The sequence below is a fragment of the Cladophialophora immunda genome (genome assembly GCF_000835495.1).
Source record: "Cladophialophora immunda strain CBS 83496 unplaced genomic scaffold supercont1.3, whole genome shotgun sequence".
Lineage (NCBI taxonomy): Eukaryota > Fungi > Ascomycota > Eurotiomycetes > Chaetothyriales > Herpotrichiellaceae > Cladophialophora > Cladophialophora immunda.
The window spans coordinates 5,006,882-5,020,827 of NW_015622543.1; the positions used below are offsets into that span (position 1 = coordinate 5,006,882).

General features: G+C 52.7%; 4 protein-coding genes across 4 annotated transcripts; 3 read left to right on the forward strand and 1 right to left on the reverse strand.

Moving 5' to 3' along the window:
* Window positions 1-371: 371 nt before the first annotated feature.
* PV07_06120 (uncharacterized protein) lies at window positions 372-2,311 on the forward strand (the record flags this gene model as incomplete). The annotated part of the gene is made up of 1 exon (XM_016393068.1): window positions 372-2,311. The coding sequence occupies one exon, from the start codon at window positions 372-374 to the stop codon at window positions 1,974-1,976; it is 1,605 nt and encodes a 534-aa protein (XP_016250587.1). The 3' UTR covers window positions 1,977-2,311.
* A 391-nt stretch (window positions 2,312-2,702) lies between these two features.
* On the forward strand, window positions 2,703-7,185 carry PV07_06121 (uncharacterized protein). The gene is made up of 5 exons (XM_016393069.1): window positions 2,703-3,174; window positions 3,234-3,456; window positions 3,513-3,694; window positions 3,749-6,258; window positions 6,328-7,185. Exons 1-5 carry the CDS (start codon window positions 2,992-2,994, stop codon window positions 6,533-6,535), a joined length of 3,306 nt encoding a protein of 1,101 aa, XP_016250588.1. The 5' UTR covers window positions 2,703-2,991; the 3' UTR covers window positions 6,536-7,185.
* A 359-nt stretch (window positions 7,186-7,544) lies between these two features.
* PV07_06122 (uncharacterized protein) lies at window positions 7,545-11,836 on the reverse strand. The gene has a single exon (XM_016393070.1). It carries the CDS (start codon window positions 11,587-11,589, stop codon window positions 7,984-7,986), a length of 3,606 nt encoding a protein of 1,201 aa, XP_016250589.1. The 5' UTR covers window positions 11,590-11,836; the 3' UTR covers window positions 7,545-7,983.
* Window positions 11,837-11,990: 154 nt separating this feature from the next.
* PV07_06123 (uncharacterized protein) lies at window positions 11,991-13,226 on the forward strand. Its single transcript, XM_016393071.1, has 2 exons — window positions 11,991-12,270; window positions 12,327-13,226. The coding sequence occupies exons 1-2, from the start codon at window positions 12,246-12,248 to the stop codon at window positions 12,992-12,994; spliced, it is 693 nt and encodes a 230-aa protein (XP_016250590.1). The 5' UTR covers window positions 11,991-12,245; the 3' UTR covers window positions 12,995-13,226.
* The last annotated feature ends 720 nt before the right edge of the window (window positions 13,227-13,946 follow it).

The following is a 13,946-nucleotide window of genomic DNA, read 5'->3' on the forward strand; positions in this document are numbered from 1 at the left end:
CAAACAAAGGTGCTAAAACGCGTACCAGGTGAAACTCCAACGCAAATGCACGAAGCCGTGTCTATGCAAATTTATGAGGCCAGGGCCCGCCAACTCATGTTTGTCCCTGAACACACGTCACACAAGCGCGAAAATCTGCTGAGAGAACGACGTTGGCATCTTCAGCTCGCACATGGCATATCGAGAGGGTCTGGTAGACAGGCTTCACAAGATTTACTGCCAACACCCCTGTCATCAAGGCATTTGGCGACTTCATCTTAAATACGCTACGAAGAATGCTCTCCCTCCTTGCACGAACTCCTGCTTGCACATCACCGAAAGGTCTCGACTGTCGCCCTGGTGCCTTGTCCAGTACATACTCGATCGGGAAGATGTGCGTTACCGAGATCTGGAGTTATCGCGAATGCGGATGTTTCTACAATCACACAATCCCGTGCCGGTCGCACCGAAGAGAGCAGACGCCGTGCTCTGCACCTAACACACAATATGCTCCGGAAAAATGGCTCACAGAGACTTCAGTGGCTTTAGAAGTCTCCCACCCGCTGTTCAGACCACGAGCAACATCCGTTGAGCCAGGGGACTGCCCGAATCACCGAGTCGTCGAGAAGTCATTCATTAATCAAATCTGCGAAGACTGTCTGTTAGCAGAACTGGAGGGCCTTCCATCCAGCCTCGGCACTAGTACCGTTGCTCAGGATGGCCCTTCCGGCAACTTGGACAACGGAGAAGGACTGATTTGGGATAGTGAGGTGAAGATTGAGATTGAAAATCCGAATTCCGGGTTCTCAACAAGCCCAAGCGCGCCAGAGACGTCAGTACAGAATCAAGAAATACCGGATGAGGATGGGAGGATTCTGGAAAGCCACGTCGAGATCACAATCGAAGACGATCATCACAGCATCGTGGCCGAAAGCGCAGCTTCTTCAGAGATTGTAGCACATCAACCAAGCGGTCAATCACAGTCGGCGTTGATGCAGACCTCTCCATCAAACAACTCTCGTGGTGGCCTTTGCCAACCAAATTCTAGAGCTTCCGGAAGCAAGAGACATGGGTGTGCCTTTCAGAAAATCGATGTTGTCAATCTCGACGATACGGATAGTGATGGCGGCGTCGACCTCCAGTGGCATCATCGCGATCCTCAACCACTATTGCGAGGAAGGCCTTTGATGTGCTCGAACCTACACAACAGCCAGGTTCGCGAGCCTGATGCAGATAGCGCCCCAGTGCCAGGCAGAGAAAGAACTGGTATCAAGGGCTTCCCCACGTTACAAAGCCTCAGGAGTCTCTCGATGTCCTTGCGCGTAGGCCCGAGGTCATTGGCAGTTGCCTCGGACAACTGCGGTTCTTCAGGAACAGGTCTAGCACCCTCTTCAAGCTCGGCAGGGACCAGTTCAAAGAATCCATTCCGCAGTATTCGCAATCGGAAAAGTTCACCTCGAATAGGAGAAACGAGCGGCTCCAAGTTCGTTGGCTTGGAGCAGCCTTCCGACGAAGTCCACAAAAATATTCCGATCCCTGAAGCGCAAAATACCCCAGCCATTCCGCCGAGGAAGTCGAGTTTGAAGAGTTTCGCCCTCTTTCTCACAGACGATTTCACCCGGACAAAAGCGAAGGTGCAGCCACGATCAGGCAGCCAATTTATGAGCCTTACCCCTAGTCCGACTATCTCCTGGTTCCGCCAGCATGCCGAATCCAGTGAAGAGACAAATTCAGGCAATCAGGGCTCAGTCTCGCATTCTGAAACTGATTTTGAGACTCCTTCTTGGACTAGCGACTCATATACCAATAGAGCCGGAGGGATGAAGGCCGAGAACAACTTCCTCATTCCGAGCATCCCCAAATCGTCCACCATGAATACTATGCGAGCACTTATCGATGGATCCATAGATCGAGATGCTGGGCTTGACGATCAAGACGAGACAATACGTCAGCCGCCTCTGCCAGGGCAAGAGCAAGCTCGGCATCAAGGTCAGTAGGCAAGTGATACGAGAACATGTGGGATCCATATGCTCGAAGACTCTGTCCAGCAGCAGTTTCCTCGCCGGGGGCGTCCTGAAGGAGAGGAACGATGAAACGAGTCCGCCCAACATTGTCCACCACATTAAGGGCGTTAGGTTAAGCCTCCCCTACACCTCAATCCGTTTCCAGCAGTGTCACCTCGGAGTCACGACTGGCCGCTGGCATCAATGAGTGGTTGGAAGAGCACGAGGCGATGGAGGAGACTGGATTGCAGCGAGGAAGGATGTCTCGGATCAAGGGGCAGAAAAGGCGATGGCTAACGTAGCAATTTGTCAGGAATGTTTGATTGAACGTGTTCTAGACAGTCTTCGTGCTTCCACGTCCGGTCCTGTTCTCACGATGATATCAAAATGACTGCACGCTCGCGTTGAGGGATCGACACCAAGGATTGCTTTGGACCTTCTCTGGGGTAAGATATTTCGATTGTAGATGTGGTTTGATCTGGCGTGAGTCACAGACAACGTTGGCACAACCGGACAGTCTTCGTGGGCCATGCAACAAGACAAAGATGATAAGACATGAAACAAGCGTGCGCAAGGGGGGCAGAATATACGTGGTCAAATGAAATGCCGCGGCCAGGTACCAGCAAGCCAGAAAGGGCCCATCACGTGAGACCATCCCACTGTGTACAAGGAACATTTGGAGTCGGTCGGTGGAGAGCGAGAATCGCAGGCCAAAATTATTGTTTCCCGCTCGAACACCACCCAACTTACTCTTAATATCCCTTCGATCGACATCAATAAGTAAGCGATCAACTGCTGTCTGATTGCCACGTTCCTTTTTTCTCACCATTGTTGTCTGGCAAGGAGCGACCGTCAAGATCTGCCAGGCCCTCAATCTTGCTCGAAGTCGATCCCCAGAAGATCATCCAACGCGCGCGCAGGGCGGACATTCCAATCCTCGGTCAACACATATCATTGTCTCTTGCAGGCAACTTATTTCTCTTGCATGCCCTAGACCAGATCTTCTAAGATGTCTGTTCTCCCTGCCGAGGTGCAGGGAGCCTTGACCCAGCTCCTCCAAGCCCTCTCCTCTCCCGACAACACTCTCCGCAGCCAGGCGGAAGAGCAACTCAATAATGACTGGACTCCCAACCGCCCCGAGGTGTTGTTGATGGGCTTGGCCGAACAACTTCAAGCCGCGCCAGACTCGTCGGTATGTCAGGATATCATGAGGGATCCTACGGTTGGAGAGGTTACTAAAGATCTAACCAGACACGATCGTTCGCTGCAGTGCTATTTCGTAAACAAGCCTCAAAACAACGCAAAATTCCTCCCAGCACTGACTCCAAGGAACTGTTCTGGTCCCTCGGCACCGAAGCCAAGACCGCCATCCGGTCAAAGTTGCTGGAAGGTCTAGCAAGAGAACAGATCAATCAAGTCAGGAATAAAATTGGAGATGCAATCGCTGAGATCGCACGGCAATATGTGGATGCGGGTAAGGAGCGATTGACCCTTACTTCCGGCTTCTATTCTGGCTGACATACCATGGAGGCACGAACGAGACCTGGGTGGAACTGCTGCATGCGTTGTTCCAAGCGAGCCAGTCAACCGACGCCGGCATGCGTGAATGTTCATTCAGGATATTCTCCACAACTCCTGGCATCATCGAGAGAGAACATGAAGGTGCGGTCCAGGAGGTTTTCCTCAAGGGTTTCAAGGACAGCAGTGTCGAGGTGAGATTTTGGCGCCATCATTGAGAGTGGGCGACGCATATTGACTCGGTCCAGGTCCGTCTCTCCGCAATCGAGGCGTTTGCCTCGTTCTTTCATTCCGTCACGAAGAAGACACAGCCAAAGTATTATCCATTGATACCCGAAATTCTCAACATTCTACCACCACTCAAAGAAGCTGGCGACACCGACAATCTATCAAAGGCATTTGTCTCGCTTATCGAACTTGCCGAAATATGCCCGAAAATGTTCAAAGGACTCTTCAACAATCTCGTCAAGTTTAGCATTTCAGTCATACAAGAGAAGGAGCTCGGGGATCAGACACGACAAAATGCTTTGGAGTTGATGGCTACCTTTGCCGAATGGGCGCCGGCAATGTGCAAGAAAGATCCCTCATATGTGAATGATATGGTTACGCAGTGTCTCAGCTTGATGACTGACATTGGAATCGACGATGATGACGCCTCGGAGTGGAACGCGACCGAGGACCTCGACAATGAAGAAAACGACATGAACCATGTCGCGGGCGAGCAGTGCATGGACCGCTTGGCCAACAAGCTGGGAGGGCAAGTGATGCTTCCTGCAACATTCACCTGGCTACCGAGAATGATGCATTCGGCTTCGTGGCGAGATCGACACGCCGCTCTGATGGCCATCTCTGCAATCTCCGAGGGATGTCGAGACCTCATGATCGGCGAACTAGACAAGGTCCTCGAGCTGGTTGTTCCGTCCCTGAGAGACCCTCATCCACGGGTCAGATTTGCCGGGTGTAATGCTCTGGGCCAGATGAGCACCGACTTCGCTGGGCCGATGCAAGAGAAGTACCATCAGGTGGTGCTGACAAACATTATCCCCGTTCTCGAAGCGCCTGAGCCACGAGTACAGGCACATGCGGCCGCTGCACTGGTTAACTTCTGCGAGGAGGCCGAGAAGTCGATTCTGGAACCGTACTTGGATCAACTACTTGGACATCTCCTCCAGCTCCTGCAATCTCCCAAACGGTATGTTCAGGAACAGGCACTCTCCACGATCGCTACCATTGCCGACTCGGCTGAGAGTGCCTTCATTCGCTACTATGACACCTTGATGCCTCTTCTCTTCAACGTCCTGCAAGCCGAACAGTCCAAAGAGTATCGATTACTCCGCGCCAAAGCCATGGAATGCGCAACGCTCATCGCCTTGGCTGTGGGCAAGGAGAAAATGGGCCAAGACGGTATCACACTCGTTCAAATTCTCGGCAACATCCAGCAAAACATCACGGATGATGACGACCCACAATCACAGTACCTCCTGCATTGCTGGGGACGGATGTGCAGGGTCCTCGGCTCTGATTTCGTCCCCTATCTTCCTGGAGTTATGCCTCCCTTGTTGGAGCTTGCGGCCGCCAAGGCAGACATTCAGCTAATAGATAGCGAAGACGAAGTGCTGGAAGAGGAGGGATGGGAGTTGGTGCCCTTGAAGGGGAAAGTGATCGGTATCAAGACATCCACGCTCGAAGATAAGCATACGGCGATTGAACTGATCACAATCTACGCTCAAATATTGGAAGCCGACTTCGAGCCTTACGTGGCCGACATCACGGAACGAATCGCTCTGCCTGGCTTGTCGTTCTTCTTCCACGATCCTGTACGGGTGGCTTCCGCCAAACTGATCCCTCAGTTACTCAATTCGATCAAAAAACGATACGGCGACCAGTCGCCGCAGTTGAACGAGATCTGGACGAAATGTTCTGAGAAGGAGATCGAAATTCTCAGTGCCGAGCCCTCCATTGACACCCTAGCAGAAATGTTCCAATGCTTCTACGAGAGTGTCGAAGTGGTAGGCAAGGGCTGCCTGGCGCAACAGCACATGGAACAATTTGTGCAGTCGGTCAAGTCGACATTGGAGGAGTTCCAGAAGCGTGTCCACGAGCGCGCTGAAGAAAAGGCGGAAACCGCCGCCGCCAACCAAGGCCCGGATGCCGATGAAGAGGATTCCTTGTCTGTACAGTATGCCATCGAGGACGACCAGACCCTCCTCTCAGACATGAACAAAGCCTTTCACACCATATTCAAGAATATGGGTGTTGCATTCCTACCGGCGTGGCAGCAACTCATGCCCTTTTATGACGCGTTTGTCACTAGCCCGGACCCAATGCAGCGGCAATGGGCGATCTGCATCTTTGACGATGTATTGGAATTCTGTGGGCCACAGTCCTGGCAGTATTCCGATCACATAATCCAGCCGCTGATCAACGGGATGCGGGACGAAAATGCGAATAATCGACAAGCAGCCGCATATGGTGTGGGTATCGCCGGACAAAAGGGCGGAGAGCAGTGGAGCGACTTTGTGGCTGCGAGTATCGACATCCTCTTACAAATCACGCGTGTCCCTAACGCAAGAAGTGATGATGATGTCTTTGCGACGGAGAATGCTTGTGCTGCAATCGCAAAGATTCTGCACTTCAACGCAGGCAAGGTGGCCAATCCGCAGTCGGTCGTGGAGCAGTGGCTCGACACGCTACCCGTGGTCAACGATGAAGAAGCGGCCCCGTATGCGTACAGTTTTGTGGCGCAACTGATTGATCAGTAAGTGGGAAATCTTGCCGCGACATCGGCCGAAATACCTTTTTCGGATTGCTAACATTTACTTTGCAGACAAAATCCCGCCGTGTTTGCGAAAGCCGCCCAAGTCTTCCATCATATCGCGCTTGCTCTCGAAGCGGAGATGATCCAAGGAGCCACAGCCAAGAAAATCGTCGAGAGTGCCAAGGTGCTGGTTGGCAAGACGGGGATCAATGCTGAGCAGGTTCTGCAAGGCCTCAGCGAAGACGGGCAGAGAACCGTGAGGAGTTATTTTGCATGATGCCTCATTCCGGCCTAGGAGGGGAGAAGGAGATTGGAAAGAAGGGGGGCTGACTGTTGTCGTCCTCGGCAGCCTTGGACTCGATCGGGAAAGGATGCTGCACCGAGGCCGGGAGAGAATATCGGAGGCGAGATAGATGCGACGAGCGGGAGAGCAAGGAGAGGATGGACAGCAAAAGACGGAACGAAGAATGAAACGCCAATCTCTCTCAGTCACACCCACACTCATACGCACATCTGGCTTATGGATGTTCGAAGTGGATGTGATTTCAAGGCGGGGTTGGTGTTCCGGTCCCCCATCTTTCTACCGGCCTTTCCACCATGATCACTAGGTTATTTATGCTAGACGTCTCTCCATATTCCCCTTCACTACAACTCCAGACTCATTGGGGATTGGGGGAATTCCTTTTTTCTCTTTGGAATCAGAACTCGATATGAGATGAGATGAGATGATAGAACCCGGGGCTGGGGAAGCAAGGACGCGAGAATGAATGCCATGTTCCTTACCTTGTTACCACAGCACATGCCCTACTAGCACGAGGAGATTGAGCAGCGTGAATAAATGGATGGATGGGGAAGGCGAGTAGGTAAGTAGGTAAGTATTACATAACTATCTCACTCAGCTGGTGCCCAGTAAGCGAACAAGCAAACAAGCACGTACCTTAACTACTCCGTATCTAACTATACCTCCATCCCTCTATACATATAGATACATATAGATCCATGATCCCTTCTAGCACTCGGTCAGTCCCGTTCCCCCCTTTTACGATCGAATGGTGGGGAAATCATAACGCCAGTCTTATGTATATATACATGGCTCGCTCGAGAATGTGTGGATCGAAGTCTACCTTACAGCATTCTCTCTAAGATGTACGCCACTTTCTGCCTTCAAATTACGCTTCGAGCAGGTACTATATATCGAGTAGCTGTGTAGGTACCCCTGAATGAAGATACTGCTAGAATATAGCACGAGCAGATAAGACAGCATAGCTCGGTACACAAGCAAAAGATAATGTGCGAGGCCTTGTACACACGGGCCAGAGCCTTAGATACGCAAAATACGGATGGACAGGTAAATAGGTAGGTATATACAAGAAACTCCATTCACCGCTTCGATCCCCCATCGGCGTCAAGAGACTGACTGGCTTTCCTTGCACTCGACTTTTGTCCCCGTGCTCGACACGACACATGATCGGAATCAGATGATACCTCCCTTCTTGTCGTTGTTAAAGAAAACATTCCTCCCTTCTCGTCCTGTCCCCTTCCAAACTTCTGGGTATAGTAAGGCGTCACGTACCATCCAAAGCAGGAGCATTGTCATCCGTCGCATCCCAACAGTCATTCTATACCCAATATCACGCAATGCGCCATGCTGTCATGCACGGCAACCAACGTCCCCTTTTCTAGTTCGCTTCATGACCAGTCCGAACCCGGACCCCGTCATGTAAATCATAAGCTTTCAGGGCTCATCATGCTCGCGTCCCCGTCCCCAATCACCCCGTTGACTTTTTCGACCCCATTCACCTGGGGCATCTCTCCATTGACGCCGTCCATCATATCCAAAGCCTCCACAGCAGGTGGTAGTCCGTTGTCGCCTTGATTCTTGTCAATATCAGAGACCTGTTGAACTTCAGTTGTCGAAGGTTTTGCTTTCAGCACCGGTTTTTGTTTCTTCTCAGGACTTCCATCCCCACCAGGGCCGGGCGTTGACGGAGTAGCATTTCCCACTCCATTGACCATCGGACTATCGTCCCCCACACCGTTGGCGACGACCGACTTCCGCTTGCCTTTATCCCCAGGTGTGGTACTTCCCACCGCAGCGGCAGCAGTAGCCTTCGCAGCGTTTGCAGCATTCCTGTTAGCTGCGGCCTTTTTCTGGGGACTGGCGTTACTCTTGAGCGTTCCCTCCCCAATTTTGCCCGAGGCAGGAATTCGCGCCCTTCCGTGGCCAGGCCTTTGCTTCGGTGGCAGTTCCAGATCCTCCGTGAGGGGACGCTCGCCGTTATCACGCAGGCGTTTCTTAAACCAATCCCTGATCAGACCAATCTGCTCATCCACATTTTCCATGCTGATCTTGGGCCAGCGGGGTGGGTCGATGAACATCTTCTCCGCCAAATCTGCGGAGTTAACTTGTTGATTGCTGAGGCCGAGACGGTTCTGCAAAATGTGGAATGGTACTGTCAGACTGGCCATGCCGAACTCCTTATCGAGACCTAGTTCGCGGAAGCCGAAGAAGTCTTCATCGAGGTCGCCTGCAAAGTCTCCGCCCACATACTGCTCTCCACCGTCTGCAAAGGATCCTTGTCCATGAGCAGTGTCGTCTGTCAAAGCTGGCCGGAGGAGATCGGCGAGATGTCCTTTCATCCGCTCATGCATCATTGTGAGTTTACTGGCTGCACGGTCCACATCTTCTCGTGCATACACGTCAAGTTCATTAAGCGACATACCACCGGAATGCAGAGAGTGAAGAATCGCCTCCTCCGCTGTATATGGAGACTTGTACACCACGTCGGCTTTCTCACCCTGAGCCACGGGAACTGTGTTCGGCACTGGAATCTTGTAGTCTTCTCTGTAGTTCACCAGGGTAGTGCATAGTCGCTGGAAAAAGTCTGCTGCTAGGTCCGTCATGGCATCAATCGCCGAAGGTTGGAACTCCTCGAACCCTGCGTGGAAGAAGATCTCCCCAATCGACCTTTGAAAGGCAGCCTTGCAGACCCAGGGAGCGATGACAGGCCCATCGTCTGACATGACATGGTTTGGGATGTCTGCTTCTACAAAGGGTTCTGCTTGGTACTTCTGGAATTGATTGTGATAGGTCTGCGACTGGAGTTGCATCTGTTTGACCACGCTGATCTTGGAAACCACCTTCCGTGTGTCTTGCATTTGTCGCATGTTGGACTCGATCGTTTTGGCCAACTTGCCGTGCGGGGCAACAAATTGACCCTGAGGATACAATCGCAGGAACTCCTCAGCATGTTCGATGACATGTCCTTCAGAGTCTTGTTCCCATCTCAGTCGGGGGTCGATGTCGGGTATGGCAGCCAGCGAATCGTAATAGTCAGGGAGCATGTTCTCTTCCTCGACTTCCATTCCCTCAGCGAGAGTTTGCCCATGGATTTCAACCCTATTATCCCGTTCAGAAGTCTCTGCCCCAAGGTCTGCAACATCTTTGCCTGCGGCTTCTTGCTGCATGCGTTGCCACCTGCGCATACCGGCTTTACTTCGTAGTAACGCGGTCTCCTCGGCATTCAGTTTGTCTCCGCGGAAGAGCTTGTGTCGCGCGGCCGCGAGCATTGCGCGATCCTTTTTCGTCTTCTGTTTCCAAAGTTTATATTCCTCATCTTCGTATTCAGGTATCGGCGTTTGGGAAGGAAGTGCGGGTAGATCCAAATCCATTGCTTCACTTCCACCACCTGCAACACTGCCCGGACCAGGAGCGCCAATGGGTGTCAAAACTCCCGGTGGCGGAGTCGAGTGACCTTGGCTCCCGTCCACCTCAGATTCTGCTCGGATACCATTCTGCACGGAGCTCAGTGACTGCAACACAGGCTTGGTCTCTGGAATAGGGGTCGTTTCAGGCGGGGCTTTTCGGCCTGCTGCTCCCCCCTTCTTTGCACTTTTCTTGGGGGCCTTACGGCCTCGGGATGACATTATGGGCTCATCATCGCTTTCTTCAGCCCCGTCGTCGAGTTCACCCTGTTGCCGTCTCTCTTCAGCCTCGACTTCGGCACGGTCTCTGATGACGATATCTGGAATCAGAGGGACGAGCTTGTCCGTCTCTTTCTGCATGAAGAGAGCGTGCTTTCGAAAGAGATGGTCAGGGTTGCTGTTAAACTTGAGACAGTTCTTCCAAATCTGATTGAGATCATCGACAAATTCCTTCTTGGACTTGTAAGCGAATTGTTTGAGTTTCTTGGTCATGGTACCGAGATCCATGGGGTGCTTGATGACTAGATAATAGTCGGGTGCGTCCTTCTTTTTGACGGGGTTGAGGAATGGAGTCGAGTGCTCAGTGTGGGCTTTCAACTCGGTCAAGACTTTCTCCGCTGCCTCGTACAATTCTTCCTGACCGATCTTGTCCTCGCTTGCCCATTTGCTCCGGTTCTTGCGCACCTCACTCATCAGCGCACGAAGCTCCGATTCAGTTGCATGGACTAGGTTGCGATGTTCATCCAAGCGCGCAATAAGGTTCTTAAGCGTAAGACTTGATGCGCCGAGATTGGCTTTGCTCAGACTACCTTGTTGCATTGCTGCATTTTGTCGGTTAGCATGACCTTCTGCTTCAGCTTCCGCTCGGCGCTCTGCCTCATCTAGGCGTTGCTGATCCAACATGGCGTCCCTGTCATTTTCCAGCGTGAAAAACATCGTCCGCGACAGGGTTTTGACGGTCTCGATTTCCTTGCGCTTGGCCTCTTCCAGCTTCTTGCGAGCATCCTCGGCATCTTCCTTCTGCTTGTTGTGTCCCGCCTTGGAAGCGGCCTTCACCGAGTCGGAAGGAATGCTCGGGGGCGGGGCGGGCCTCGGGGTCGGCGACGAGGTAGCGTCAGCGACGATATGCACCTTATTCGGGTTTTCCTTGGCGGAAGACGCGTTCGCCGCATCGGCGTCGGGTTGCTCGTCGGCGTCATCGTCGTCATAATCGTCGTAGTCGTCATCTTCCAACTTGCGCTTTTTTGATATAGGAGCAGGGGGCGGAGCGGACGGGGCAGCATCGTCGGGCGCGGATTGTTGGGAGGGAGCGGCAGCGAGAGTGCGCCTTTGAGGAATTATAACTTGTCCGACATCATTGAACAGCGTTGCAAGTTTGCTCTCGGCATCTTGGAAGAGTGCGCGAAATCGGACAATCTGGGGGTCTTCCTCGATGCTGGGCTCTGGCTCCGCAGCTTGGCCGGACTGGGAACCGCTCCCCAGACTGCGTAATTTGAAGGAACTCGGCGTATGTGGTCTTGAGGGAGCGCGGAGCAGGCCGTTTAAAGTGTCTCTGTGTAAAGCATGCAGGAGAGGTTCATCGTCTGGTGGTTTCTGACTGTTTGGGGGCGGCCATGATAGGGACATGGCCGTGCCAACCCCGACTGCGGCGAGGCGAGGGGCGTAACTCCTCCAGTTTGAAAGGGAAGCCTCAGCGCCGACGAGGGAATCGTGGGAATCGGCCAAAAATCGAGGAGACAGTCGGTCGGGGTGCGAGGGTGTTCCCGAACATTGATTGAGAAGAATGTCGGCCGAATGGGTGGTGGTGGTGATAAAAATCTCTGTCGACTGTTGATGCGATTACGCAGAGGCGAGGCTTGAGGTTGAAAGAAACGTTACAAACTGCGGTTGGGATTGAGTGAGCCAGCGGAGGCCCTAGGTGCCTTAGTGACTCGCGCCTGCCGAGCCTAAGCTACTCGTTCCTTAGGTGGTGCACCTGCTTCTCCAACTCCCGGGCGGCCTGCTCCTATAATTCCACTTGTCTCCAGGCCTCACTCAATTCCCGAACCATCGTCTCCAACTGAAGTCGCGCATCGTCGCTTTGTTCTCTAGGACTACTGTTTGCATTTGCGCTGTCTCTCGCCGTTGGTCATGTCCGAGTCTGCCTGAAGCTGGCACTCCGCCAGCCGAGTCCGACAACCCGCAGTGCCCGACATCGCATCCCTCGAGGACAGACAACGTACCTGTGTATCCCTCCATTGTCGTCTGAGCAGCAACTTCGACATTAACACCATACCGACACAATGCGAATCCGCTTTCCCTTCGCAAGTAAGCAAGTCCCGAACTCCTCTTAATTTCTCTCGATGCTAACGAGTCCTCCGCAGTCACTTTCGTCATCCTCTTGGTATTCTCGTCGAGTCTAGGCCTGCTCCCTCACTCGTCCCTCCCCTCAACACCAGCCGCAGCGCAACCCTACATCCCTTCGCAGTCCGACAAGGCATTACACTTCATATGCTTCTTCCTCCTCACTCTGACGTTTTACTTCATCCTTGACACCTCTCGGCGGCGGGTGATTCATCTGACCTTGATCGTATGCACATTGCTCTTGGGAGTGGGCAGTGAAATTGCACAGGGACTCTTGCCTAATGATCGTGAGTTTGACGCTTGGGATGTTCTAGCAAATGTCGTGGGGAGTCTTGCAGCACTGGGCTTAGCGAGCGCATATCATCGTCGGGCCGCCGAACGGAGGAGAAGGGCGAAATATTCTGCGCTGACGGGTGACGGCTTGGAAGGTGAAGACCTAGAATTGGGCGAGGGCACAAATGGTACCTTACGCTCGTCCGACGTCGACGGCGAGGAAGGACAAGAGACCGGTGTCGCGCCGGCGCGGACGGTGGAGGACGAGCTAGACAATTGGGATGAAAACGCTCCAGATGATGCCTGGGATGAAGATGACGATACAACGGCAACCAGTGGACAAAACACGAAGGTGACGCCTTCGACGAGCTCGGTTGGGAGCGAGGAACCGCCAAAAAAGGTTGCAGTAGACTAACAAGTCAGGATTCCGGGGTTGTCTGGTATATGGTAGGAGCGGAATGAGACAAAATGGGGCACATGAATATGCAGCGCATCGAACCGAATCGGACCAAGATATCTACGGAATGTACGACTACTCGCCTCCCGTGCTTTGTCTCAAGGGATCGCAATGATTTAGGCCAGATCAGATATAGTAATGAAGGGAATCGATCAGAAAGGCGCTGCACTTCAACTACACTATTTCCCGGAGTTCACTGGTTGGCATTAGGAGCAAACCAGACCAGTTCCTGGTCAGTTCCGCCGCGTTTCTTCGTTTCTGCTTGTTCCACTGGCTCTGCTAGCGCCATCCTGCGTGATATGGATGTTCGGATCGTTGCACTATCCCTCTTCCTTTGCTGTGTTCGTTTCGCGTCATGATCATGATGCCTCATTCCCATGTAGACGCAGACTCGTTCTTGTTGTCGTCCGGCCTCAGGTTTTCCTCCTCCCGATTGGCGGCCCTGACGGTCTTCTTCCAGATTCCGTCGAAGCCTCTAAGTAGCAAGTACTCTCCTTCCCGTCTCTGTCGAATTTCATGTCCTGCTTGTATTCATGTATGGTGAGGGCCTTAACGGAAACAGCTGAACCTCCCACAGCTGAAGCGGAAGGGATTTCTCCTTACACCGTGACGGCCAACAGTAACTCCACCCCCGGCGTGGCGACCGCCCCAGTTTCTGGCTTGTTGTTAGCTCTCGTTTGTGTTGTGGTGAGAAGGCGTTGGGTTCGGTGACATGAATTCATTGTAGACAGTTGGACGTGAGAGCCAGCTTACTTGGTGTAAAGAAATGGCATTTTCTTTTTCCTTTACTGGTAGCGTTGACGGTGGAGGAAGGCTGGGTAAATGAAGCGGCGAGTTGTGCTGTTCTGTGGATTGTTCCTGATCGTGTGGTGAGAGCAACTGACGCACAGCAGTAGTACTACCAGGACGA